The following is a 27,740-nucleotide window of genomic DNA, read 5'->3' as shown; positions in this document are numbered from 1 at the left end:
TCTATTTCCTGCTACTTTTAGTTCAATAAACTTGAATGGCGGATTCTTGCGTCCTCTGGTTTTTGATTTGTTTCTTTGTACCAATAACCTATTTACAAATAATCAGTGATCTTGCAAGTTGCAATTCTTAGAAGAGGAGGTGATTCTCTACCACGTTTTATATCAGATGTTGCGTTTGGGCTAATAGTGCACTCTTCTATTTTTCAAGATTTTGATAATGACTCATCTCCAAGGTTTAGCGATTGGGACTACAGCTTCTTGTATATATTGTGAAAAAGATTATGATGAATGATAAAAGAAGAGATAAGGATTTGACTCTTGACAAAACCCAATCAGAAATGCTTGGAACTTCCAAAAGAGGCACGTGCCGTGAACCAATATAAGTAAGCTTTGCTTCTCCAAACTGTTACATATGCATCTAATTTATGTGTAACCCGTTGAGTCAAACCCTCTCGCCTCTCTCTTGGTTAATCCCCACCTTGATGCCGTGTCTTCCTCCCATGGTTTATACCCAAATTTTGGAGTGAAAATACATTGTAATTGGTTTTGAAGGCAGCCCCTAATATTGGCAATTATTTTGCTGTACTTGCCGTAGATGTGGAGAAATCTACTTTGCAATTATCTTCCACACAAATTTCTTTTTTCTTTTTTGTAACATCAAATTTTCGATCCTGCTTTGTAGCAACTTTTGAACGAGTTGAAAGACAAGATGCCATGTGCCCGTGTCCTTGCATGAAAAAATATGTACAAATCTATCGTCCTAATAAGCACTACTCTTCAATTAATTCCAATCTAGTGAATGAACTGAAGTTCTGTCCAATACTTTTTAATATTTGAGACTTGAAATTTACCTTAGAAAGTTAAAATTCTTGTTGGGTAACGTAAAGGAATCCTCTTTGAGCATGATCGATTACGTTGCACACATGATTTCACACATTATCCAATTAGTGATTAGTGGACCCTCTTTCTTTTTTGTTCTTGATGTCCTAGCAAAGAACAGAAACAAGAGCAGCCAGCAAAGGATGTTGCTATGTGATGTGGATTACTGAGTAATCTCACATGGCATAAGAGAAGTGATGTCAAATTATTATCTGCGACGCACAAAAACAGGAACAGGTGTGGGGATGTGGTATGGGTACATAGGTTGTTGGTTTTCAATTGGAAAAGCAGTCACCTATGAATCAGCCAAATGCCAATTTCCAACTGAATTCGTACATCACCAATTGTTGGCAATTACTTCAATGACCCACCTTTTGCCACACACGTGGCCCACAGCTGGCCCTTCCCCATCGTCACAAATTCCTATTGCCCATGTCACTCCAATTATTAATTATTTTTTACTGTACAAGATTCAGCGGCCCAAGAAAATGTGACATAGTTATGGCATGGCACTCTCAATTTTGTAGTAATTTTTGTTATATGATCTTTGATATATTTATTTGATTGTTCCTAATTAAATTTTGAAACTATTTTCATGTTATGCATGTTCAATCAACCTTATTTTCTCCAGCTGCCAGTTCCGCCTATGTTATTAAGGATTTATTGATGGAGAGTCCCAATCAAGTTATTGTTTTCGGTTCTTTGATTGTCCCCAGCTGTTTCACAAGAATTGGTGGTAAGCATTTTTCACATTTGACTCTACAGCAAATTTATGAATACAAGTCAATTGTCGGAAAGTTAACGTGGATATGGATATTATTTTATTTGGTGAAAATATCCCCAAAGTGCTTACCTTACTTTGAACCAAAATATATAATAGTTGTAAATTGTTTTTATATTATAAATTTAAATATTTATTATTTACAATTTTTTCTCAATGTATTTAATATTTTAATATTTTTTATCAATTTAAAATTTTGATATGAAATTATAAATATCATGATAATATCTATCACATAAAAAAATATTTACCACTAATATTACAAGAATTATTCTACCTTAACCTGTGATCCTACTCTATTCAAACATGATTGTATTCAGCAGAGAGAGTCTGTGTTTTAGATGAACAATTTTTTTTTTAAATATTTCTATAATTTTATCTTCTATCTATATTTTTTATTTTTTAACGTATTCTTATTCAATAATATAAAATTCTCATTTAGTGAAGATGAATATAATTTTTATTACGTTTTTAAGACACTTTACTTTATCATAATTCAATGGTGATTATATTTAGCTTTTGTATATAATTTTTATTTTAAATTTACTTATTCAAAATTAATTTGTTGTTACAAGAAATTTACTAGTTAAAGTACATGATTATTGACAAAGACTCAACTTCCTACTTTCAAGAATTTATAGGAACAACTAAATAAATATATGTCAAAAAATAGATAACACGGTTAAAACAAAAGATATTAAGATTTTCAACAGGGAAAATTCTGTAAAATTAAGAAATCAAACGTCTTCAATACCAACAGGTTAAGCTCCACTACAATCAATTTAGTATGTAAAAACTATCAACGTCGCCAAACCAATAAACTTATAGCAGAGAATAAAAAAGGTATAGAAGAGACACAAATAAAAGCTTAGTTCAAGTTGAATATCTTATTCCAAGAGCAATATAATTTACGCTTTCCACCGCTGAATTTTTTATTTTTTTTTATCAAATAGCTCCACTGAAGAATTGAACCTAAATTAAAATCCAAACTCAATCGGACCATAGTATGTTGATTAAGATTTCTCCCTCTGTGTATAAACCCTAGTTTTTGTACTTCGGTTTTTCTCTCTTAAGACCATACTTGATTAGTTTTTCTCCTTTTTCATAATCTAACCTCCAATTAATAAGTAAGATACATAAATGTACAAAAACGAAGTCTACATTGATTATTAGAACTTCAATCATTTTCAATCATTTCAAAATGGGCAATATTTGTTGAAAAAAATAAAGGTAACTTTGTTACTCATCTTAAACAAAAAAGATGAGGTTAGGATTTTAGGTTGGTCTTGCAAATACTTTCCTAGATCTTGATCAAATCTGTTTCCTTACTTGTTTTTCTCGATTTTATGGCTGTTAGAAAATTTCTATTCATTGCCGAGCATCAAAGAGTGAACTTAATACACGGTGCCACGAAGAGACTGAAACAGTGACAATGTCTTGTTTCGGCCTTCAATTTAGCAACATATTTGTAAGTTAAATATTTATCAAGTACAAAAGTTAACACTTTCTAACGTCGATAAATAATTCAATAATCATACTAACTTTCCTTTATTTACAAAATCAAGTCTACCCTTCTACAAATAGTGTTCACATATTTTACCAAAGACCATTCATCCGTGCCTAATCAAATAAAGTCTCCATATTTGTTTGACTCAACTTGGTTTTTTTTTTTCCTTTCAAAAAATCACTTAACTTTCTGGAAAAACTTCACTTAAAAAAAAAGGAGATAAATATTCTTCTATATAATCAAATTTAAGCATACACATGCGGATCTGGAGTCCGTATAGTTCCCGCCAATTTTTTTTTACGTGTTTTTGCATTTTCGCTTAAGCCCATGTATTTTGTCTTAAGCGAAAATGTAAATTATTGTCTAAATGCACGATGCAGTCCGGCGGAAAATGCACTGGATCCGGGTCCTACACATACTATAACTAATTTTATTATCTCACTCCATTATCGTCAAACATTGCTTCGTATGTTAACTGAACAGCTAACGGTCAAACACGTGTGCAAGACAATAACCTAAAACCATTTTTAATCAACAATTTCTGGACATAAAGAGGTTATTTGAATTGTGAATTGTGCAAGTTACACAGACAATAAATAATCTTTTAATGCATAAGCAACAACACTAGAAAGTACAGCGGTACTGCATAGACTCTTGTTTTCACTTCAAAAGAAGTTCACTAATGAGTAATTACAACCGATTTAACTCATGCAACACGAAACAAGTAATCAACACCTTTGAATTGTTTAGCCTTGTTGTACAGTCAAGAAAGTGTTGCTATAGCTACATCATCCTCCATCAGTACACACATACATTTGTAAAACCACGACGGCAACTTTCAACACCAGCACAGCATTTGCAACCATCACACCTTGTAACTGTACAAGTGACTCAACCTCAGATTCTCAGTTGACCCCTTGAACCATTTTCTACTGCATTTGGATGGAGAACCAGTACATACGAAGAAGGTAGATTTGTAGCCAGCATCACTTTAGAAAAAGAAATATTACAAACTGAGACATAATTTATTCACATGCTGACAGAAATTTCAGAAATTACAATCGACTGCCCTTATCATCTAGCAAAGACAAAGGTCATAATGTTCCCCATCCTGTACTTTTTGGTTTTGTTGCAATGATCAAATGTAAAGAGTGAGAACTTCCTCGTATTCAGAAAACCAATCTTTCAATGAACAAGATCTGAATCATCTTAAGAGAATAGATGCTGTCACTTTAATGATGCTTACACAACAAGCCATGCAATCATCAATTTCCTAAAGATCCAATCTAAGAGATAAAAAAATACATACCAAAATCACTTCACCAATCCCTACGTTCCTAACTATACATGAGGAAAGGGAAAATATATAAAACATCAAAATAGAAAATCTTTCTCCTGCTAGTTCCAAATTGAATCGGGCATTTGGCTCACCTGAATCACTCGTAGATGCAACTATACTTCTTCAGAGAGGCAGCCAATATGATAAGCTTGAGTAGTATCGGAATTCTGGTCCTTTGAGGATATGCTTAACCAAATTTCCGAAAAAGATGGTGGACCGTAGAAAACAGTAACGTTGATTTTTTATCCATAGCAAGTAATCGCGAACATTTACTGCACCACCAATAAATTGAGATTAGTAACTCAACAAAATAATATGGAAAACAATAAATTGAGAAAACAGCAAACCTCAGTAAAAAAAGTAGTACTTTACAAGAATAACAGTTTAAGCTTGTGTTAATTGAAGACAACAGACGTAATCAATAATCAAAATGTGGTTTGATGCATTCATTTTCCTGTACCTATGCCCCTTTTTTGTTGGCTTTATACACCAAGAATGATCCAGTGCCAGTGTAATTAGATGCTAATGCCTTCCCAGCTGAGGTTGGCTGGGAGAATGCTAGCTGAGCACGTTCAAGCACCCGACCCATGCAAAAACTTTTCCTGCCACGAATTTAACAGAGACAAAAGAACACAAATAACTAAGCTAGAACCTGGTTGAAGAATAACCAATTAAAAGCACTCATTCAATGCAACTAGTTTTCAAAGATTCAGTGATGTGACACTACTTAGTGCCATCTTCCATTAGCTATGTCCCAGTTAAATTTATCTGTTACTATTGGCTCTTTCTGTTGAATCTGTGCATCATTCTTTTGACCTATAACCGAAATATGCAAACCATCCCACCGCCCCCACCACTACCTAATCTTAATGGCTTAATCTAAGCATCGAGTTCAAATCCAAATTCACTTTACCTCACGGCATCTAACAATTGGCTTGCAATGCATTTTCTTCTGTTACAGGGAGTAACCCAAATGGCTCTAATGCCACAAGCAGCGGCTATTGGTTGTCTATCGCAGAGGATTGCCCCGCCAAGTGATCGTTCCTTCCCCTCAGAATCACTCAGGGAAAGAGTTTTTTTCTCAACTTCCCTTTGGAAAACAATATTCCCAAACTGAAGAGTGGCTGAACATGACTTCTTTTCCCTTTTCCTCACACCTTCAGAACGCCCAGCAATGGAGCAAGACACAACTTTGAACGCTTCTTCGATTGGTTCTGCAACCACGCACCCAACAATCCTCTGGACAGAAACAAATAGATAAGCCTGCACACATAATATAATAATGTCAAAAAGCAATACAGAATAACCAAACATTTTCATGAAGAGAAGGGAACCGTTAACAACCTTACAAAGGTCATGAATAATCCATTCACTTCCTAGCTCAATTTCCATCATTTGGACAACGTCTTGAACCTTGTTTCTGTGACAAAATGGGTCATTCTCAGAGACCAGTATAATTCGACCTCCTTTAACGCTGGGCACAGAGATAACCCTTTCGTTGACCCAACCCTGCAGAACAATGGCGAGCAGTTATAATTGGAAATAAAGAATGGTAACAACAGAGAGTGAAAGCAAGACGTTACTCTGAATTGGATCCCCTGCGTGAAACTTTTGTGAAATTCATTGTGGGATTTCTCGTCTTCTGCATCGCCGGGGGTAAACTTGACTCCGCAAGTAGAACAAGCGCGTAAGAGGAAATCGCTTTGACCGAATTCCAGGTGAAACTGGGCATAGCTCCTCTTCTTGTTCTTGACGATCGTTTTCCCCGTCAAGTTAGGCTCGGATTCGGGTTCGGGATGCGAGGGAACGGCATTAGGATTCCGACGGAAGGTGTTGACAATACGGTGTTGCTTGTTCTCCCAGAGGGACAAGTCGTCATGAAGAGGTGTGGGAATGGAAGCAGAAGCGGATTTGAAGAAAGCGTTGATCTTTGGCTGCATCTGCAATCTGCCGCTGCAATGTTGCTAATGAATTCTCCTTAGAGCATTAGAGAGTATTTTCCCTCCTTTTATTTGTGTGTTCATCCTTGCTCCTTGTATTTATAACGGCGCAATGGGCCGTTTATTTGTTATATGGGCCGTTACTGTTGAAAGAAGGCCCAATGGGAACTGTACGATACGAAAGTACTAACTGGGAGGGAATCCAATTTGTTAGTTGGCATCTGAAGCTGCCAAACAGCGCAAATGCAACAAACGCAGCAAGCCACGACGGCACCTTTATCAACCTCCACTCCTCCTCCCTCCTCCGGTGGCTCCGCGGCCGAGGCACCGCCAAAGCAGGTGGCTCTAGCAATGGATAAACTTGGACAAGCCGAACGAATCATCGCCGACATCAGAATCGGCGCCGATCGTCTCCTCGAAGCACTCTTCGTCGCCGCCGCACAGCCTCACCAAGGCAACAAGCCTCTCCAGTTGTTCCTCAAAGAAGATGCTTGCATGCGTCAGTACCTTCAAGACCTTCGATCCCTTGGTATGCATCCCATTCCATTCATTCCTCTTCGTTTTGGTTCCGCGATTAGGGTATTAGTCTCTGCGGTGTCGTTTTGTGCTTAAACACGTGGTTTTGGTTCGCTAGGTAAGGAACTGGAAGAGTCTGGAGTTCTTAGCGAATCGGTTCGATCACGCAAAGATTTTTGGGGGTTGCATATGCCTCTAGTTTGTCCAGATGGTGCTGTGGTTGCTTATGCTTGGAAACGACAGCTTGCGGGACAAGCCGGTGCCTCTGCCGTTGACAGGACTAGGTTCTTTTCGTAGAAATTGGTTCTGTTTATGCGCATTCGAATTTTGTTCTTGGTTCGTTTGCCCAAAAGGAATAGGATGAAAACAATTGAATCAATCGACTTTTGTTCTGCTTGGATGCGATATGTTAGGATAGGAATGTTTGCGAAGGGAATGCTGGTTATAAAATAGAAATTGGTTAAGACGAGTATGCTAATTTGTTTTTAGTTGACAGTTAGAGGCGAGGCTAAGCCTGGTAAAAATTGCAGTTCGCTGCTCATTTTCAATTCACTTTCTTTAAGTTTCACCTTCAGATATAGCTGGTCTATATTTAACTTAAACTATTATCTGACAAGATTTTGTACTACTTTAATTTGCTCCACTTTCTTAAGTGCAATTGACTTTTTGCTTACCATCCTGTTTTTTCATTTGTTTTCATGGGTATTGTGATTTATAATGCTATTGCTGACTTCCCATTCTCAATGCTGCTAATTCATGCTACTTTAGCTGCTCACTTAGGCTTTTGAATGTTATCAGGTTAGCTCTGAAAGCCTTCACTGATCAGAAAAGGCGTTTTTTTCCCCATCTTGATGATGGACTTGAAACTAATGAATCAGCTTCAAAGAAACGTTGTGATTCTGAAGAAATTGCAGCAGATCCCAAGGAAGAAATTAGTTTTCTTAGGACACTACCAGATCTTCTAAAGTCCTTGGAGAAGGAAATGCCAAATCTAAAAATTTTAACTTTTAAACGATTGGACTGGTTAAAAAGAGCTTCCACTCTTACCTCATCAACAAATGAGAGTTCTCTGGAACATAACTATCATGGTTCTAATAAACTAAGGCTAGGATCAGTGGGAACTGTTGCGGCAGAGAAGGTTGCAGTGATAGAATTGTTATTCCCATCTGTCTTCAGAGCTGTTATATCCTTGCATCCAGCTGGTTCCATGGATCCTGATGCAGTTGCTTTCTTTGCTCCTGACGAGGTATACCTGCCAATATTATTGTGACATTTATTGCTTTTTCTCATTCATAATATTACGGGATGTGAATTGTTTGTTATACCATTGTATTTCATTCCTGCTCTTCCTAACACTGAATCCTCATTGATCCAGAGTTGGAGGAGGATATTCAATAAAATCTAAATGCTTTCTTGTTGTTAATATCCATATAGCTAACCAGTATCTATCACTTGCCAATACTCAAATAGGATAATGTAAATAGATTCGTAGGCCCTATACATCTTTTTCTCTAAATATTTATGTCATGTGCAGCTTGAGTTTGTAAACAAGGTGCCTATTTATTTTACATTGTAAGACAACTCCTTTCTTTTGGAATAAACTGTTTGATGTGTTGGTTGGATGACATTGACTTTACCTATCATTTTAGCAATTTTATCTCAGTTTGTTAAAGGTCTTGGTAGAAACATGGAAATTGGATATTTTTGGCTGCGTCCAGTCTTTTTTGGTCTTTTATGCTTGGAGTAGAATGTTTGTATTTTTAAGGATGCCTTTTCTCTGGTAGCTGTGTGTTGGAATAGGGTTGTGTCTTGTGAATCTTGTGATTGTGGTTGCTACTTCTTGCCCTGCGCATGGCTGTTTCAAGGGATTTTCTCCTTTTGATTTGTAGAGTCAGATAGTGTTTCCACATGCTTTTTATTCTTTCATTTTGGAGAATTTCTTATCCCCTATATGTTTTTCCCTTCTCTCTAATATGACTTCTTTTTTTACAACAAAAGAAAGACTTTGATTTGTTATTTTGTTTTAATTTTGCATGAAGTGTTCATCCACATATTCCAAAGTTTATAGTTTCGTAATTTGTATGGCCCAATGTATTTAACTGTGTACTACTTAACAGAGTGGAAGCCATGTACATGCAAGAGGGTTTTCAGTTCATCATGTGTTTAGACATATTACGGTAATGATCTCTGTTGCATAGTTCTTATTTTGTGTGATTCTCTATGTTACTGTTCAAAGTCTTTCTGATTATAGCTTCTTTGTCCTCCACTGCAGGAGTATGCGGCGACAGCTCTTCAGTATTTTCTTGGGAACCAAGCTGAAACGTCTCTGTATTCTCTGTTGGTAATGTTATTATCTTTCTGTTGCAAATCATGATAATTCTTTTGGTTAGAAGCTGTTCATTCTGGATGTATTTGAGGTTTTCTTAGCTTTCTGCCTATTTTTTTTAATAGCACTGGATTTGCAGCTACCAGACTCTGTTTTCAAGGCCTTGCAGGTTTAATTTGCTGTTTTCTCAAACCTCAGTTTTCCATATTGTTTCGTTGAGTTACTAATCTCAATTTATTGGTCTTGCAGTAAATGTTCACGATTACTTGCTATGGATAAAAAATCAATTTTACTGTTTCCTCCGGTTTACCGTCCTTATTGGCAATTTTCTTTTTTGAAAATTTGGTTAAGCATATCCTCAAAGGACCAGAATTCCGATACTACTCAAGCTTATCATATTGGCTGCCTCTCAGAAGAAGTATAGTTGCATCTACGAGTGATTCAGGTGAGCCAAGTGCCCGATTCAATTTGGAACTAGCAGGAGAAAGAGATCTCTATTTTGATGTTCTATATATATTGCCCTTTCCTCATGTATAATTAGGAACGTAGGGATTGGTGAAGTGATTTTGTTATGTTTTTTTTTTCTCTCTTAGATTGGATCTTCAGGAAATTGATGATTGCATGGCTTGGTGTGTAACCATCATTAAAGTGACAGCATCCTATTCTCTTAAGATGATTCAGATCTTGTTCATTGAAAGATTGGTTTTCTGAATACGAGGAAGTTCTCACTCTGACATTTGATCATTGCGACAAAACCAAAAAGTACAGGATGGGGAACATTATGACCGATGAAAAGGGCAGTCGATTGTAATTTCTGAAATTTCGTTCTTGGTTCGTTTGCCCAAAAGGAATGGGATGGAAAACAATTGAATCAATCGACTTTTGTTTTGCTTGGATGTGTTATGTTAGGGATAGGAATGTCGGCGAAGGGTATGATGGTTATTAAATAGAAATTGGTATGGAGGCAATGCCTGGTTAAAATTGCAGTCTTTGCTCGTTTTCAATTCACTTTCTTGAAGTTTCACTTTCAGATATAGCTGGTCTATATTTAACTTAAACTATCCTTGCTGACAAGATTTTGTACAACTTTTAGTTGCTGCACTTTCTTAAGCGCAATTCACTTTTTGCTTACCATGTTTTTTTATTTGTTTTCATGGGTATTGGGATTTATAATGCTATTGCTAACTTCCCATTCTCAATTACTGTTAATGTAATTTTTATATTTTTTTAATAATATTTAATATAAGCTTTAATAATTTTTTAATTTTTAGTCTACTTTTCATAAAATGTCAGTAACTTTTTATAAGACATTATAATTTTATGAAACATTTTTTTTAATTTATTTTAATAAATAAAGTTGATAAAAATTTAAATCAAAATTAATTAAAATAAAAGTTTATTTATCATGTGCAAATTTGTAGAAATAAATTCTACATAACTTGAATATAATTATTTTTAATAAAAAAATACATGTTGCCTGAAGCAAAATTTGTACATATTAAGCTTCTTTAGTTATAAAATTTTAATTAATTAAAGAATAAATTATTCACTTTTCTCTTTTCATTTATTGTTTTTCATCAATTAATTAAAAATACATAATTAATAAGGCTTAATGTGTTTAAATTTGCTCATAATTGATAAATTGTTAGAGTAACTATTGATAATAAAATTAAGTATAATAATATTAAATAAATGTAAAATATAATGTCATAATAATTAAAAAAATCATTAACTTGTTACTTTCATGAAATTGTATAATTATTAAAACTTCAATTTTTTTATAAAACACCTTTTGAAAAAATTTTAATAACTTTTTTACATCACACACTATAGTTTATGAATTGTATATTTTTCACTATTATTAATAAATAAATTTCACAAAAATTTAAATCAATATTAATAATAAAATTAAATATAATGATGTTAAATAAAATAAAACTATGATATTATAAAAAATATTTAAAATATAAAGATATAATTAAATGTAATTATTTTTACTAATTATTATAGTTAATTTAAAATTACCTCATAAAAAATATTTAATAGGCGTAACTTTTAATTTCTTATTGGTAGTTGAGCCAGCGTTTTTTCATAATGTACCAAAGACAGACAGAACAGTGGACCCGATTAGACTACCTAAATCATCTGGACATTAATTTTTGTTTTTAAGTACTATTTTATTTTGAATGATTTAATGTGTATTCAAATTAATTTTAAGAAAATAGTTTTAAATTTTGTTGTTTTTGCTTTTTGAACTTTAACTACACCAACCATGTATTTTAGAGTGAGTTGTAGATTATCCATGCCTTATTTTAATATTTTTTATTTTTGTAAAAATAGATATATTAATGTTTTAAAAATATTAAATGTAACAATAAAAATATAGTGATTCTTATGAGTTATAGAGCTAATGTGAAACTTTTTTATAAAATAAAAATATTAATAAAAAACATAATAAGTAATATTAACTCAATCTTTTACATAAAAATAAAAATAAATATAAAAATTTCACGCGCTATTATATCTTTCCTAAGTAAATAATAGTTAAGACATAAAAGTTACATGATATCATAGTTAATTTATTAACTAATTAACAAAACCCTTATAATAAAATTTAGTATAAAATTTTCACCCAATCTCCTACACAAAAAAGCTACATTGTTTAACTTCAACTTGTATTTTGCATAAAAATTAATTTTGCCTTTACAAGCTTAAAGTCTCAATAATCACAATTGTTGTCTTCAAACAGGCGTCCCCCCAAACACCTACAACTCTAGATACTCACAAACCTAATGAGAAAATCAACTCAGAATGATAAAAATCGTTACAGAAAGAAGGAAAGGATGAGATCACGAAATCCTAGCCTGTATGAGCATAAAAAAATTAGTACTCTACAAGAATAACAGCTTAGGCTTGTGTTAATTAAAGACAACATATGTAATCAATCATCAAAATGTGATTTGATGCATTCATTTTCATGTTCCTATGCCTCTTTTTTATTGGCTTTATACACCAAGAATGATCCAGTGCCAGTGTAATTAGATGCTAATGCCTTCCCAGCTGAGGTTGGCTGGGAGAATGCTAGCTGAGCACGTTCAAGCACCCGACCCGTGCAGAAACTTTTCCTGCCAAGAATTTAACGGACAAAAGAACACAAATCACTAAGCTAGAACCTGGTTGAAGAATAACCAATTAAAAGCACTCATTCAATGCAACTAGTTTTCAAAGATTCAGTGATGTGACACTACTTAGTGCCATCTTCCATTAGCTATGTCCCAGTTAAATTTATCTGTTACTATTGGCTCTTTCTGTTGAATCTATGCATCATTCTTTTGACCTATAACCGAAATATGCAAACCATCCCACCGCCCCCACCACTACCTAATCTTAATGGCTTAATCTAAGCATCGAGTTAAATCCAAATTCACTTTACCTCACGGCATCTAACAATTGGCTTGCAATGCATTTTCTTCTGTTACAGGGAGTAACCCAAATGGCTCTAATGCCACAAGCAGCGGCTATTGGTTGTCTATCGCAGAGGATTGCCCCGCCAAGTGATCGTTCCTTCCCCTCAGAATCACTCAGGGAAAGAGTTCTTTTCTCAACTTCCCTTTGGAAAACAATATTCCCAAACTGAAGAGTGGCTGAACATGACTTCTTTTCCCTTTTCCTCACACCTTCAGAACGCCCAGCAATGGAGCAAGACACAACTTTGAACGCTTCTTCGATTGGTTCTGCAACCACGCACCCAACAATCCTCTGGACAGAAACAAATAGATAAGCCTGCACACATAATATAATAATGTCAAAAAGCAATACAGAATAACCAAACATTTTCATGAAAAGAAGGGAACCGTTAACAACCTTACAAAGGTCATGAATAATCCATTCACTTCCTAGCTCAATTTCCATCATTTGGACAACGTCTTGAACCTTGTTTCTGTGACAAAATGGGTCATTCTCAGAGACCAGTATAATTCGACCTCCGTTAACGCTGGGCACAGAGATAACCCTTTCGTTGACCCAACCCTGCAGAACAATGGCGAGCAGTTATAATTGGAAACAAAGAATGGTAACAACAGAGAGTGAAAGCAAGACGTTACTCTGAATTGGATCCCCTGCGTGAAACTTTTGTGAAATTCATTGTGGGATTTCTCGTCTTCTGCATCGCGTGGTGTAAACTTGACTCCGCAAGTAGAACAAGCGCGTAAGAGGAAATCGCTTTGACCGAATTCCAGGTGAAACTGGGCATAGCTCCTCTTCTTGTTCTTGACGACCGTTTTCCCCGTCAAGTAAGGTTTGGATTCGGGTTCGGGATGCGAGGGAACGGCGTTAGGATTCCGATGGAAGGTGTTGACAATAAGGTGTTGCTTGTTCTCCCAGAGGGACAAGTCGTCATGAAGAGGTGTAGGAATGGAAGCAGAAGCGGATTTGAAGAAAGCGTTGATCTTTGGCTGCATCTGCAATGTTGCCAATGAATTCTCCTTAGGGCATTAAAGAGTATTTTTGCTCCTTGTATTTGTAGCGACACAACGGGCCGTTACTGTTGGAATGTGTTTGTAAGATCTTTATCCTCCGCAACTTTAACTCAGGTAACAGCCAACACCAAGACAGATAAGTTATGGCAAGAAAATCCGGTGCAGTGAGGAGGTGCAGCTGTCCAGTATGCTCAATACCAAATGGAGTTGAGCTTTCTTAATTGATTTACATCCAACCATCTGTTGATACATCTAATGGTAATTGAAGTGTGCCCTTTCCCAGATTTTCCCACCAAACTGGGACTTCGTTTTTGCTTTGCTGTGAAAGGAAAGAATAGCTGTAGCTTTAATGATGGTTACCACGTAGTAACCTTCGGATGTTAAAAGGTACCAATCCTTTTGTTGTCTCAATCGACGGAAAATGTCGCTTTAGAAAGTATACACTAAAATAATACCCAAATTTGGAAAGGCCATTGGATTTAATCATTCTTCGCACCAATTTATTGAAAGAGAATTTAATTTGTGAAATCTTTTGATTTTTAATTTTTAAAGCTTTTTGACAAATTATTATTGGTCTTTTTTATAATTTAGAAATCGCTAAGAAGAGATCTGGATTTCTTAGAGAGAAAAAATTCACTGCATTAAGTTTAGTGATAATCTTAATCATTTATTGTATTAAAATATTTTGAATGGTCAAGAATTTTTTTTTCAATGATAATATTACTGGTGAGAATTCTTACCTGGTAAGAAGACTTGCAGGGAAAATAGGAAATAAAATAAGAAAAGTATTTAAACTAGAATCGAGGACAAAAGAATAATGGAAAAGTGGGGATAAGAAACATGTATAAGTTTTATACCCGCACGAGTGCCATTTACCAGCCTAACTTTGAGATGATAATTAGACCTAAAATCAATATTCACAAAATTATCTTCCAATAGATAAAACAGTCAACAAAATAATGATATGAATACTCAACTTTACTCATATTTATTTAAAAGATTAAAATAATTTGTTCAATTAACTTAAATATATATTATTCATATAATGAAAAGGGCATGGGCCATGGCTGAGGGAGTGAGGGAGGGCCCATTCTGTTATAATTCCGGACCAGATGAACAAGTAAAGCCTTTTTATCAATGAATTCCCTATCAAAAGCATTTACAATACGATTCGTTTCGTTTACTTGATCCCCAATCAAAATATTCAGTTTCCTGAAAGCTTCTATTCCACTAATACCCCTCACCGCCTTTCCTATTCACCAAACTACCCCTAAACTAAAACCTCACTTCCACACTCTTCTTTTCCTTTATTTATTTTTGTTTAATTTTATATACATATATATATATACACACAGAGACACACACAAAACCCTTTAATCTCGTCGTTCCATCGGAGCAACATGGTTGACGGCGGAAGCGTGCCCTTCTCCGTCGTCTACTTCGACGGCGAGACGGAGGCTAACGTCGGCGAGGTCACCGTCGATCCCTCTTTCAATTTCAATAAGTTCCTCTCTTTCCTCAGCCAGAAGATCGGGATCTCCCCGCACCAGTTCTCCGTCTACCTCGCCTTCTTCGGTTCCAACCGGAGAATCCCGATCACCGGAAAAGTTAACTTAGCCGCCATAGCGAGCGAAAACGCCAACGCCGCCGCTTCCTCTTTCTTCTTCGTCAAGCGATCCAAACGCCCCCGGAGCCGGAGGAACAAGCCGCGTAACAAAGAGGCTTCCCGGAACGGCAACAACACCCCGCCGGAGAACGCAGTGCTTCTGCGCCGAGACAGCGCCGTTGCGCCCCCGGTATTGGGTCGGGTTGAGTACGAGAAATGGGTGAGGGATTTACAACTGGAAAGGGAACGGTACCTGGTGAACATGGGAGTTGGCGGCGGCGTGTTCTGCGAGGAGTGTTTGACGGGGAGTGACGACGGTTTTCACTGGTGCATTTATGACGCCGTGACGGTTGGTTTTAGGTCACCGGCAGGTCCGGTTGCCCGACCCGTCAAGGGATCCGGGTAAAAATGCTGTTACAATTCTCTCTCCGTTTTTTTAATTATTATTATTATTTGGGCGGTGTTGTGCATATTAGCGTAGATAGCAGGTTGGAGTTTATTTTTCCTTTGGAAACTGAAAAAAAAAAAAGGTGATGGTGTTTAGTTTGGTGTGGTATACTATATGGTATAAAAAGGAAGGTATAGCCACGCTCTAATTATTAGGTGACTGTAGGATACGCCATAGATACATACGCATGGGAATGGTTTTGGGGTGGTTTTGTTTTGTTTGCTCCTCGTGGAAGAGAGGGGGGAGATTTTTGTGGAATGATATTTGGTGACCTTGAAAATTACATAAAAGGGTTCTTTTTGTGAGTTGTGATGCAATGGTGGCAGTGAGACACCAAGGGCTTCCTTTTGGTGTCATGATAGGGATTGCAACCTCGAAATTGAGGGCAAAGATTGAGAATTGGCTTGAATCATGAATATGATGTTACCATCGTTTGCCCATCCAATAATACTTCGTGAATTTCTTTTTATCTATTCCCACTTTTACTCTCCATTATTCGAATTTCTACAATTAACCTTAACACATCGCCGAGGAAAATTATATAAGGCGAAAAAGAAATAACATCAATAATTTAATATGAAGTAAATGACTTTTCTAATACGAACAATAGTTTCTCTCCATCTCCTCGAATTAGAATGGAATATTTTCACGAAATTCTCATCAAGTATAGTAAAAATATAAAGTTGCAAGTACTCACTTTTATCACTTTTGAACTGCTTACTTTATTTTCACCTTTAACAGAACTCTATTTATATCACAATGAGATATGATTTAATTTAAAAATGAATAAGCGAATTATACATGCATTTTTCTTTTCCCAAAGTCTATAAAGAATATATTTCCTCATTTAAGATGTATATGCATATTTCAAGAGTTATATATAACATTCAAAATGCTAATTTGTTATGTATGGTAATCCCTACCTATGGAGAACACCAGCTAGCAATAATATAACTTTTGATTACTTTTTACATGTCACTTGAATGTAGGATGAGAATGTGTTATGCAGGGTAAGGCTAAAGTTAAATGAGTTTGACCTATACGTTATAATAAGTTAGGTCTAAAGTTAAATAGGTCACATAAAATTAGAATTTAAGTTTAAGTTTATAATTTAATATAGACCAAATTTTTAGACTTGGTCAAATCATTTTAGAAATATTACCTGTTTCAATAGTTTATTTAATATTAAAATCTTTAAATAATAATAATTTAAATTTAACAGGACTAGTAGTTAATGAACTAGCAAATCAAAATATTTACTATTAATAAAATAAAAAGTATATAATAAATAATTGTATTTAAATACTATATTTAGTCAAAAAAATATACACAAATATTTTTATATATATCATATATCAACATGATCATATTCAATAACTCTATAAAATTTCATATCTCAAATAATCTAAAAGGTAATAAAAGATATATATTTATATTTTAAAGACTCTTAACTTCTTTACGAATGTTACTGCACAAAATAATAAATATTAAATAATAATTTTTAATAAAACACACCTCTAAATACGTGACAACGACAAAATAATAAATAGTAAATAGTAAAAAAAAATGAATTCTAATAATAGATTGAGATATTTTAGAAATAAAATAAAGTTTTAATTAATAGTTTTTTTATAAAATTTTAATTTTGGTACTTTAATAGTATAATTATAATTATTATATTATTTATAGATACTAAGTTATGTTATATATATTAATATATACAATTTTTTAATTGGTAAATTTTTTTATGATAAATTTTAATTGGTATTCTAATATTGCAATTATAATTATTATAAAATAAATATTAAATTATATTGTATATTACATATTATATATATTTATATTAAATTGTTATAAATAAATAAATAATAAAATAATATAATTATTTAATTGAGTTAGTCCAATAAATTTAAAAAGTCTTTTTAAAAAATTAAACTCAACATCTTTATTTAAATAGGTCTTTTTTATTATTAAATAATTTTTTTAAAAATTTTTATCTTACCTTTTTTAATAAATAAACTAAGTCAGAACAAAATTTAAATAGATTATGTGATAAGTCCGGCATATACTACTTAATTTGTTTCTATTCCTACATATGTAAGCATCTAATTTCTTAATTTTGCTAATTATTGTTGCAAATTCTATTGATTTTTTAACACAAATAAAGATGATTGGAAAGTAGAAATTAATAGGTGAATAGATAATGCCTAGTATATGACTACACCAGGAATAAAGGAAACTAAGCCACTTGCAAGAAATGCTCAATGACATTATTGTATTCTTTTCCTTTCTCATGAAACGATTATTTGGACATTAGATTCTAAAGATTGTGCCAAGAAAAACCCTAATATTTTTAATTTTTACACCATCTGCATGCAATGAACTTGATACACAATAGCTGTTGCCTTTGTCACCTCTAAATTGCTATTTTTTCTTATGTAAAACCATATGTAATAATCGAAGATTTTGATTGTAAATGACTCATGAGGGAGAACTCTTAAGATGATTTTATCAAAATGAATATTTTTTAATTTTTTAAAGAAAAAATGCCAAATTTGGCACAGATAATGAAAGAAAAAACACACAAAATTAGGGCTTGTTTATTTTTATTTTTGCTTTTAATTTTTAATAATTACATTCTAAAATAATTTTAAAAAATAATTTAAAAAAATACCTTGTTTGTTAATTTAATTTTTAAAACTATTTTCAAGATGAGAAAATAAAATAAAAATCAAAATACTTTAAAGTTATTCTTATTTTTTCAGTTTTAAAACTAAAAAATAAAAAAATATTTTTTAAAAATTCATCATAAAAAAATAAATTATATTTTTTAACTTTAAAAAATTATTAAAAAAACAAACAAGCCTTTAGAATTATGAAATAAGCATTTCAATTTTTTTAAACGTGTGAATATGTTATTTTTTTCTTGATATATGTGTGCACATGCGTATGTGTATATACATTATTTTTATATTATTGAATATTTTTTTAAAATAATTTTATTATAACATTATTTAGTTTTTTTTTTGTAGTTTTTTTTTATCATTTTTTTGTAGTGACATCATCATCATTTAGTTTGAAATTTTTTATTATATATATACATATATATATATATATATATATATGTGTGTATAATTTTAAGATTAATTAAAAAATTTATTGATACTTCTGTTGATATAACAAAATTAATATAATAAATGTTTTTTAAAAAAGACGCAAATAAGAGTCATTTAGATATATTTTTATACTTCTTAAAATTTTGCAAGATTTAACATAAATAATTTCACGCATAATTGTAATTTAATGATTGAATTACTAAAAATAATAATTTATACAAAGTTATGGATGATATAAAACTAAGTACTATTTACATTTATACTAACCAATTCCTATAAATTAGTTTCATTTAGCAAATTGAATACAATTAATGTTTCTTTTAAAATATTTTGTTTGTTTATTGTTTAGTACTTACTACTAATTTGATATTGTACAAAGGATTTAAATTAATAAAATATCACTTATTAAACTCAATGACTTTGCAAAATGAACGAGAATGGCGTGTGTTTCTTATTATCTTGCCACCTGGAACAACATTTTTCTTAACACTATAAGAAAGAGGAAGACGCCTTTAAAATAATTTAGTGAAATGTTGGCTCATAAGTTGCTGTTCTTCTACAAATTTAAGACCCACAATTTCGAGATTTAGGTTTAGCAATAGCTCATTTTGTGCTTTGCTTTTTTTTTTGAAAGAATAATTATTAACTTTATTTATTTTTACTAAGTATATCAACTTACAAATTTTTTCATAATTTTAAAATTAAGCAATATTTTATCATCTCATTTAAATTTAATGTTTAATATGTCTCATAAATTAATGGTTAAATTGATTGAAAAATTAATAAAAAAGGTTATGAAATTAAATTTTTTATGTACCGTTGATGTAAAGATTTGATAGAATTATTTTATCAGTGTGCTCTACTTAAATCCAAAGTTATTATATATTTGATTTAATAAGTTTCACACTTAATATTAATTAATCACACTCATGCACATTGTTTATATATTTGTGGAATCTTATGATTAATGTTATGATCTCGATTTTTACATTCTTAATCTTAATATTTGTGTCAATAAACATTTATATTTTTCAGAAATCATTACTTTTTAAAGGAAATATATCAAAACTTTAGAAAAAAATATTTAAAATAAACTAATTTATACAATTACTTGATTTGAATAATTTAAAATTCTATTAACAAGAACGAATTCCTCCCACGTAAGAAATAATAAAGTTTTATGGAAAAAGAAAAACAATGGTAACATATTTTTATAAATAATAAAGATACTAAATTATTTTAAAAATACAATTTAGTTATTGCATTAATTATTTAACGATAACTTTATTTTTTAATTCATAAAAATATTAAATGCGCCTTTATATATAATAGGTTTATTTTCAAACGGATGTCAGAATAAAGATTTTGATGGTATTGATGATGATAAATAACATTTAAATTATTATGTTTTATTTTATTAAAAAATATATTATTTTCCATATTGATATAAATGTCTTACATTTGAATTTATTTTAATGTAAACAAGATTTTTAGAGAACTTTTGTTTATCTCGTGTGATTTTCTAAATGATTCACAGCTATTTTTAAAGGTTTACTATGAATTATGTAACTTTAGAAGATAAAATTTCAAAATTCATGATAAAGGTGTTTAAAAAATTGTTTTAATTGAAATATTAAAATTAATAATAAGATATTATAAATTTATTATTGGTAAAGTATAGGAAAAGATATAATATCATTGGGAGAAACATTCATATTTATTTACCATTGTTAAAAAATTTCTAATGTTAAAATAAATTAAAATGCAACATATTTATTTCTTTGGAAAGGAGTGTGTATATTTTAAAATGAATTTAATTAAAATATAAAATATTGTCTATTTATAAATATCACATTATGAAAAATTATTAACTTTAATAATTATATCTACCATAATTGCTCAACGGTACAATTTTTTTACATTTACAGTTAAATTAATTTAAAATAAGAGAAAAAGTATAATTTGAACAAATTCCAACGTAGAAAATATAATTTATTCTACTAGAAATAATAATTATAATTATGACAATCGTCGTGTTCATCACTGTTAACACTTTTTTTACATCCGAACTCATTTTTAATGTTCCTAATTTAAATCCACACTGTGTCTTATATATTAAGTGGTGTCTGAGTCCTTTGTTTTCGTATGTACTTCACTCCACTCAACATTTCGCAAATAGCCGATGGCAGAGTTACCTCTACCACCACCATCGTTGATAACTGTGAGCAACTGCGAGAGTACAAAACCATGGCTCTCAAATTCAATTCCAAACCCAAGCTCACACCCACAGGTTTGTTTTTTTACTGCTATTTTAAAATTGTGTTTGCAATTGCACTTGTATTGTATGCAACTCACAACGTCATTACGAGACCTTCAAAATCGCAATGTTATGGATGCAGTTGCAATTGCCAATTAGATTTTAATTTTAAAACTTTGATTATACAACTTTATCCCCTCAATTTAAAACTAGGATTGATGTAAAGGGCCAACGAGTAATGATTTTTGTTTTCTGTCTTTTGAATTGATTTAATTACTACTTATTTCTTGGTGTTTAAATTGTGATTCAAATTGTAGGGTTCCATTCCAATTCCAACTTCAATTCCTGCAACTGGGTATGGACATGATGGAATTGGGGCGTGCTTCGTTGGACTTGGGCCTTACAGTTGTGGGTACCAATATGATGAACCCCTTCAATTTCAACATCAACGTTCACTCCAACTCCAACCTCAGGTGAATTGTTTGTTCTACTAAACGCCAAACATGATTTTGTCCTCTTCAATTTCAGGGTGCTTACAAAATTTTCTCCCCATTTTGATTGTTACAATTGTGTGCTTTCTTAATTATTAATGAAAAATTTTATAATGACCCATGAATTTGGTTTGGATGTTTGTAGGTGAATATGAACATGAATGGGTTTGTGCCAAACATGGGTGAGGTGGATGTGGTACAAGGTCAGACATTTATGTTTGACTTGGTTAGACGTGGGACTGGCGTGTTCCATCCTTTTTGTCCTCGACCTCGTACTGTACACAAGAACAGATCTAGTAAGAACAGAGGTTAGTTATTTAGCCATTAAGTCACTTTTTTTTTCTCATATTTTTATAAATGTAGTAATACCTTTTAAACTAGTCACACAAAACTTTTGCAACATTAACCACTAAAATTTTTGCAACGCATACATTACTGGATTTTATTTTTCAGTTTTCATAAAATTGTAGCGGGCGTAGTTCTCCATCCAAGAGTTGTTAATTGGTAAAATATATTTTTCATTAATGTTTTATGATAGTTTAACTTATTGTCATGGTCTAAGTTTCATAAACTATACCAAAAGTACAGAAGTTCTGATTTCCTTATATATTACAGTAAACTACGAGTGCATAACTGTGGAAAAATAATTACTACTTGCACACTGATTTGCAGTCAGAGTTGTAAGATAAAATCTTGCAAAAATTTTAAATGATTGGTTTAATTGTACTGTCTGTAATTTTTATCCTTTTAATTTGAGTTGGGTGCAATTTTGGTCTCTTGATGTTTTTAGTTAATTAAATTAAGTACTCCCCCCCCCTCCCAAAAAAAAAAGAAGAAGAAGAAGAAGCAAATTTGCATTTCAAAAGAAGAATTTAGAATTATTCTTTCGGTCTCGTGGCAGGAAGGAGGGATAAAAAAGGAGCTGAAGGCACTCATGACAATCAGAGAAGCAAAAAGGCCTCAAAAGGGAACGATGGATTGGTGATGAAGGAGGAATGCCATGAAGAAACGCCCTCTGATATAGGCTTGCCTAAGGAATGGACGTACTAACTCATTCTTATATGCCTTTTCAGAGTGATCAAATATGTAATGAAGGTGATAGGAAAACTAGACAACCTCAATCTATTAATCTCTCGGATATTGTTTGGTATTAATATAAAGAATGTGTTTCTAGAAAACAAGTGGATCAATGGACCGAAAAAATAAACAAAATTGAAAAAGTGTCTTATTCAAACCATACATATTCTCTCATGTTGCTTCTATAATGCAACATATACCCTGTTATATATAAATAAAAGAATTTTGTATCCCTTCTTACTAGATAGATTGATATGTCTCAAAAAAATAAATCTTTACATTGGATTTTATCAACAATAGGATAGCATTTGATATAGAGTTTTAACGGTGGTGTATTTCAAAAGAGAACAGGGCAATAAATATTAAAAACGTATGTAATATATTTGATTGAACAAAAGAGAAAAAAACTTATTAAACGCAACCTCAATTTTTCACATATGCAAGAACACGTGGAGTAAAGGTTCCTACAATTTTTCACATATGCAAGAATACATAAAATAATAATGGTTGCTGGGATATGAATCTTCTCAAGTTCAAAATCGAACATGAAGGTCATGTTAGTGTAATTTTATAAATTTTGCTTACTCGCTTAAGCGAGTGTATAAAATTACATTAACATGACTTTCATATTCGATTTTGAACATAAGAGAATCATTTTCCTAGTTGTTGTTATCCAACCGTCTCGTAAATATAAAGAGAACCAACTAAAATTATAAAAAAAAAAAATCATTTCTAAAACTTAATAATAGAAAGAAAAATAAGGAAACGGTGTCATGGAACAAGATGATCTTAGATTCTCACAAATCTAGATTGCACTACAAAGAATTTTATTATCTGCGATGCCTTATTCAAGAGTTCAATTCCTTAATTGAAAGGTAGCGAATAGTTAATAAAATTTTACTTAAAATCCTTTTTTAAATTGGTACCTTAGAAACGTGTCTTGTGTTAGTAGTGCAATCCAGAAAAAAATATTCATATCTATTGTTTAGTAAAATTTATATAAACTCACAGTAAAATAATGTGTTAAGAAAATATTACCACGAATTATCCTATATAAATAGTTAATACGGGTAGGTCCGTCTAGAAGCTACCCACTATGGGCTGGACTTACTGAAATGAGCCAAATTTTACAAGTAACCAAACAAAATAGCTGGTTAGGGTCCAATTGGTTAAATGTGAAAAAATGATTTTATATTTTAAAAAATATTTAAATAGTATAAACCTTTAAAAACATATCTTTTAATTTAAATAACTACCTTAAATAGAATAAGTAGAAATCAGGTTATTTTTATAATAAGAACAAAATACAAATAATTTATGAGTTATATATAAAAAAATATTTTTGACGAGACCTCTGGTTTGCTAAGCGTCTTACTCCAAGTAATACCAACACCAAGTCCGTCTGGGGATTAGTTAACAACGCAATCGAAAGTTTCTTTTAATTGAAGGTTATTTTGTTAAAGTTAAAAATTATTAAAATTAATTTTTATTTTCTATTATTTTTTTCATTTGCAAGGTTAAAAATTAAATCGTAGTTAATATCTTTAAAAGATTTAATTATTCATCGATTCTTAAAATCTCAAAAATTAAAAGTTTATAGAAATATTTATTTATTTATTTTAAAAAAACCTATGTTAATGTCAAGCAAGATCACCTACAGGGATTTCTTGACAAGTTTTTTAAAAAATGTAGAAGCCATGTAGATACACCGTTGTTTTTATAAGCAGCAATGTTAAACTTAAAGAAAAAAAAAAAACAAATTAAAAGTACTTGACGGACTTTAATTTATATTTTATTTTTGCAGAAAAAAGTAAGGAAAATAATGTAATTTAGTTATAGAATCATCGCATCTTTAAATTAAGGTGCTGTAATAAACCGGAATCTGAATTGGCTCTCGAGCAGTATGTTTTAACTTATTTTAACAGATAAGAAACACCTAATATATGGTCTTGAACTTACATTACTAGATTACTAATTAAAGCAAAAATTAAACTCGAGCTTCAAAAGGTTTAACAAAATCTTTAAGCCACCTAACTATTTCACATAAATTGAAATATCCGAAAGATCAAGAATAAAAATTGATAACCTAACCTCTCATGCTTTTGAAAACATTTTTTTAGAAGAACAGAAACGTGAATATACACCTAAAATAAATTACAAACACAAGAAAATGAAAATCAGTTGCAAAATGCTTAATCATTGCGATTAACATATCCACAAAGCGCAGCAACAACACACCCAAAATGATCCTCTTCTGGGTGCATTTTAGGTGTAACATTGTCAACACGTAACTTACTTAACTCCTTACGTACGTCTTAACCTCTTCCTAGTCCATCTCCATAAACATTGGTATTTAATGGCGACACACTTCATTTTTTCCTAAGGCAATCATATCCTCATCCATCCCTAGTCTTCTCCCATTTGAATTCACTCTATCAAAATCCAATCATGTCGTCTTCATCGCCTCAAGTTGAATCAAGGGTCCAGTTCTCGCCTCTGCCCCAAGACATTGAAGAAGGGTTCAATCAGGTTCATGGAGTTCGGGGCATCGAAATAATGTTAGAGCCAATGGAAGAACGTTTCGATTGGGAGGGCCTTGTGTTGTTGCTACGCTTGGCCTTGGTTGCAGTGTTACTCGTTTGGCTTGCCCTACACGAAAGGGAATCAAACAAACCAACGTTTGATGATGCCATTCCACCCAAATTCTTCCTCGACTCGCTCCACATTCCTCACCTTAAAGTCTCCGATGGCGAGGTATCATCGACATGGGACGTGACCTTAACCATCTCCAACGTCATGAACAGCTCCTCCCATAACATCAACATCCTAAGACTGGACGCGAAAATGAGTTATGAGGAAAACGAAACGCTGGCTGTGATCACTCCCATTATGCCCCAACAGGCGTTACGAAGTGATGTTTTGCTGTTGGAAGGGGAAGAGACGAAAAAGGTGCATTTGAAGTTGAGTACTACGGGGTGGGAGGAGAACCAACCCATTGTGGACGACACTGTCGTTCAAGCTATTGGGGAAGATGTGAAACGAGGAGTCACAAAGTTTAGTCTAAATATGAGAGTTGAGGGAGAGGTTGGGTTGGGTGATGGGTGGGTGTCAAGGTTTACTATGTATCCCAAATGCAGCAATTTGGACGTCAAGTTTGTGGCGGCAAATGAGAAGGGTGTGTTGGGCAAAATGATAGACCCCAAGCCTAGAGAGTGTGTTGGTCTGATCGAATGGGGACCTGTGAAAGATTTATAGTAGATAGTGATGTATATATATTGTTTGGACATTACTTTTTGCAGTTCTTGTATATGCCTTCTTAATTGTATAGTGCTCTTTTTATTTTTGAAAGAAAAAGTAGTCTCCAAGCATGGTCCACGATTCTACCGCAAGCAAATTATAAAGTTATGCACGTCTTTTAAGAGTAAAACAGTAGCTGTACACCTATAATTAGATGAATATACTAAGTGAGAGATGAAATAAAAACAAAAGAGAAGATTAAACCAATATGATGTGTAATATGTTATAATGAAAAGAAAGAGATAAAAAAAAGGCGGAAGCGAGTTAAAAATATTCCATAGATTCCTTGACTTTGGGTGGGCAAAAGATTCTCTGATTCTCATTGTGATTCTTCGTGTTGTATCACATAGGCTTGCCTTTCTTGTCATTCGGTCCGACTAAATTTTTCAATAGTAGGAATCTCTTTGTAAAACTTGAACTATTCTATTTTTGTAAATTAATTTTTAAGTTCTGCCTTTCTTTTTTAGAAATTAAAGAATTCGACGCCATATTACCAAACGCAAAAAGGAGAATCGAGCCAACATGAGATTGGAAGTCACGGTAAAAAACCGAAGCTTTCTTTAAGAAAATCCTCAAGCCAGTGTTGATTTCCAGGCCCTGGATTTTCCACTTCGGCATTTTTCTCACTCAGTTGAGAGGTAATTAACAAGGCCTTAGACGGTCCAAATGACAGGTCACTTACTGTTCTAGCTAGGAATAAGAAAACCATAAAACAAGTTCCAGAGACTCGTGAAGAATACATACAAATAGCAGCATAAAAAAAAATGTATCTATCAATGAATCTAGGTATATAATTTTATATTACACTTCTTTCTTTCTTTTTATATCTCAATGACTAAAGAAATGTGTGTTTGAATTTGATTATTTTAGCTGATTATTTAAAATAAAACTATAAACAAAACTATTTAATCTAATTTGGTATTTTTAAAAAGCATATAATTTTTTATTGACTGTTTTATAAATAAAAAAAAAACTTATTTTAGAAAAGTAAAATTTTAGAGTTTATAATTAAAATTTATTAGATTATTTTTAGTTATTTTTTATTAATAATTAATTATTTTAAATGAATAATTAACTATTACACCCAACTTCTTCTTCTTCTTCTTCCTTTTTTAATAATTTCCCACCTATAGATCTGACAAGGACTTTAGCTGTAGGAAATTCAACGTCATTTGCATGCAAAGAACGCAAAGGTATGAGGTGTCCGTTGCCCGTTTCGACCACCTGAAATTACATATAATCCTCTCATCCTCCTGTTCTCTACCAACCTATTCCACATTCTCTACTTCCTCTTTCTTCATCTGCACCAAAGAACATGGCCTCCTCAACAGCTACCATCCAACCCCAAAACGGGAGAGGACAAGATTACAGGTTTTCCCCACTTCCTCAATCAGATACCGAAACTGATCATCACGATAATCATGAAGACCAAGCCTTATCAGTTTCCGTGGAATCCCCAGTTACAAGGCCCGCCATCCCCCAAAACTATAATTCAGAAGAAATATTCAGTAATAGCGCAAGGACCTGCGAAATTATTCAGGAGTTTCTTGGGCTCACATTGTTGCTGATGCTAATGTTCTTACCTTTATATAGGCGTTTGGCAGCACCAAATGAAGACCCTGCTCCTCCCGTTTTTGTTCTTAACTCGATGTATCTTTCTAATATCACCACAGGAACTGAAG

The 27,740-nt window shown here is 32.6% G+C and overlaps 3 protein-coding genes across 6 annotated transcripts; 1 reads left to right on the top strand and 2 right to left on the bottom strand.

Moving 5' to 3' along the window:
* Window positions 1-3,711: 3,711 nt before the first annotated feature.
* Window positions 3,712-6,520, bottom strand: LOC113863390 (protein CHROMOSOME TRANSMISSION FIDELITY 7-like). Its single transcript, XM_027496955.1, has 5 exons — window positions 6,090-6,520; window positions 5,851-6,015; window positions 5,420-5,769; window positions 4,967-5,108; window positions 3,712-4,778 (listed from the first exon to the last, which is right to left on the bottom strand). Exons 1-4 carry the CDS (start codon window positions 6,444-6,446, stop codon window positions 4,967-4,969), a joined length of 1,014 nt encoding a protein of 337 aa, XP_027352756.1. The 5' UTR covers window positions 6,447-6,520; the 3' UTR covers window positions 3,712-4,778.
* Window positions 6,521-6,664: 144 nt separating this feature from the next.
* On the top strand, window positions 6,665-10,539 carry LOC113863037 (mediator of RNA polymerase II transcription subunit 27). 4 transcript variants are annotated; one of them, XM_027496414.1, is made up of 8 exons: window positions 6,675-6,975; window positions 7,081-7,246; window positions 7,761-8,208; window positions 9,080-9,139; window positions 9,235-9,303; window positions 9,414-9,457; window positions 9,538-9,733; window positions 9,882-10,416. In XM_027496414.1, exons 1-7 carry the CDS (start codon window positions 6,690-6,692, stop codon window positions 9,710-9,712), a joined length of 1,248 nt encoding a protein of 415 aa, XP_027352215.1. In that variant the 5' UTR covers window positions 6,675-6,689; the 3' UTR covers window positions 9,713-9,733; window positions 9,882-10,416. The 4 variants fall into 4 exon arrangements, with proteins under 4 accessions (XP_027352216.1, XP_027352215.1, XP_027352214.1 ...); XM_027496413.1 differs by having other exon boundaries at window positions 9,895-10,084; XM_027496415.1 differs by having other exon boundaries at window positions 6,665-6,975; window positions 9,538-10,539.
* Window positions 10,540-12,271: 1,732 nt separating this feature from the next.
* On the bottom strand, window positions 12,272-13,748 carry LOC113860943 (protein CHROMOSOME TRANSMISSION FIDELITY 7-like). Its single transcript, XM_027493525.1, has 4 exons — window positions 13,392-13,748; window positions 13,153-13,317; window positions 12,722-13,071; window positions 12,272-12,413 (listed from the first exon to the last, which is right to left on the bottom strand). Exons 1-4 carry the CDS (start codon window positions 13,746-13,748, stop codon window positions 12,272-12,274), a joined length of 1,014 nt encoding a protein of 337 aa, XP_027349326.1.
* Between the last annotated feature and the right edge of the window lie 13,992 nt (window positions 13,749-27,740).

This window comes from Abrus precatorius, unplaced genomic scaffold (assembly GCF_003935025.1).
Source record: "Abrus precatorius isolate BTA unplaced genomic scaffold, Abrus_2018 Scaffold3, whole genome shotgun sequence".
Taxonomy (NCBI): domain Eukaryota; kingdom Viridiplantae; phylum Streptophyta; class Magnoliopsida; order Fabales; family Fabaceae; genus Abrus; species Abrus precatorius.
Note: the sequence above shows the minus strand (reverse complement) of the source record. Positions and strands in the feature narration are given on the sequence as shown.

Bases quoted from the DNA above. Each gene is read 5' to 3' on its own strand.
- LOC113863390 (XM_027496955.1), bottom strand. From the start codon at position 6,446: ATGCAGCCAAAGATCAACGCTTTCTTCAAATCCGCTTCTGCTTCCATT. The intron at 6,016-6,089 runs GTAACGTCTTGC...ATTGTTCTGCAG, and splicing joins CGCAGGGGATCCAATTCAGA to GGTTGGGTCAACGAAAGGGT. The intron at 5,770-5,850 runs GTTGTTAACGGT...TTATGTGTGCAG, and splicing joins TTATTCATGACCTTTGTAAG to GCTTATCTATTTGTTTCTGT.
- LOC113863037 (XM_027496415.1), top strand. From the start codon at position 6,690: ATGCAACAAACGCAGCAAGCCACGACGGCACCTTTATCAACCTCCACT. The intron at 8,209-9,079 runs GTATACCTGCCA...ACTACTTAACAG, and splicing joins CTTTCTTTGCTCCTGACGAG to AGTGGAAGCCATGTACATGC. The intron at 9,140-9,234 runs GTAATGATCTCT...CCTCCACTGCAG, and splicing joins ATGTGTTTAGACATATTACG to GAGTATGCGGCGACAGCTCT.
- LOC113860943 (XM_027493525.1), bottom strand. From the start codon at position 13,748: ATGCAGCCAAAGATCAACGCTTTCTTCAAATCCGCTTCTGCTTCCATT. The intron at 13,318-13,391 runs GTAACGTCTTGC...ATTGTTCTGCAG, and splicing joins CGCAGGGGATCCAATTCAGA to GGTTGGGTCAACGAAAGGGT. The intron at 13,072-13,152 runs GTTGTTAACGGT...TTATGTGTGCAG, and splicing joins TTATTCATGACCTTTGTAAG to GCTTATCTATTTGTTTCTGT.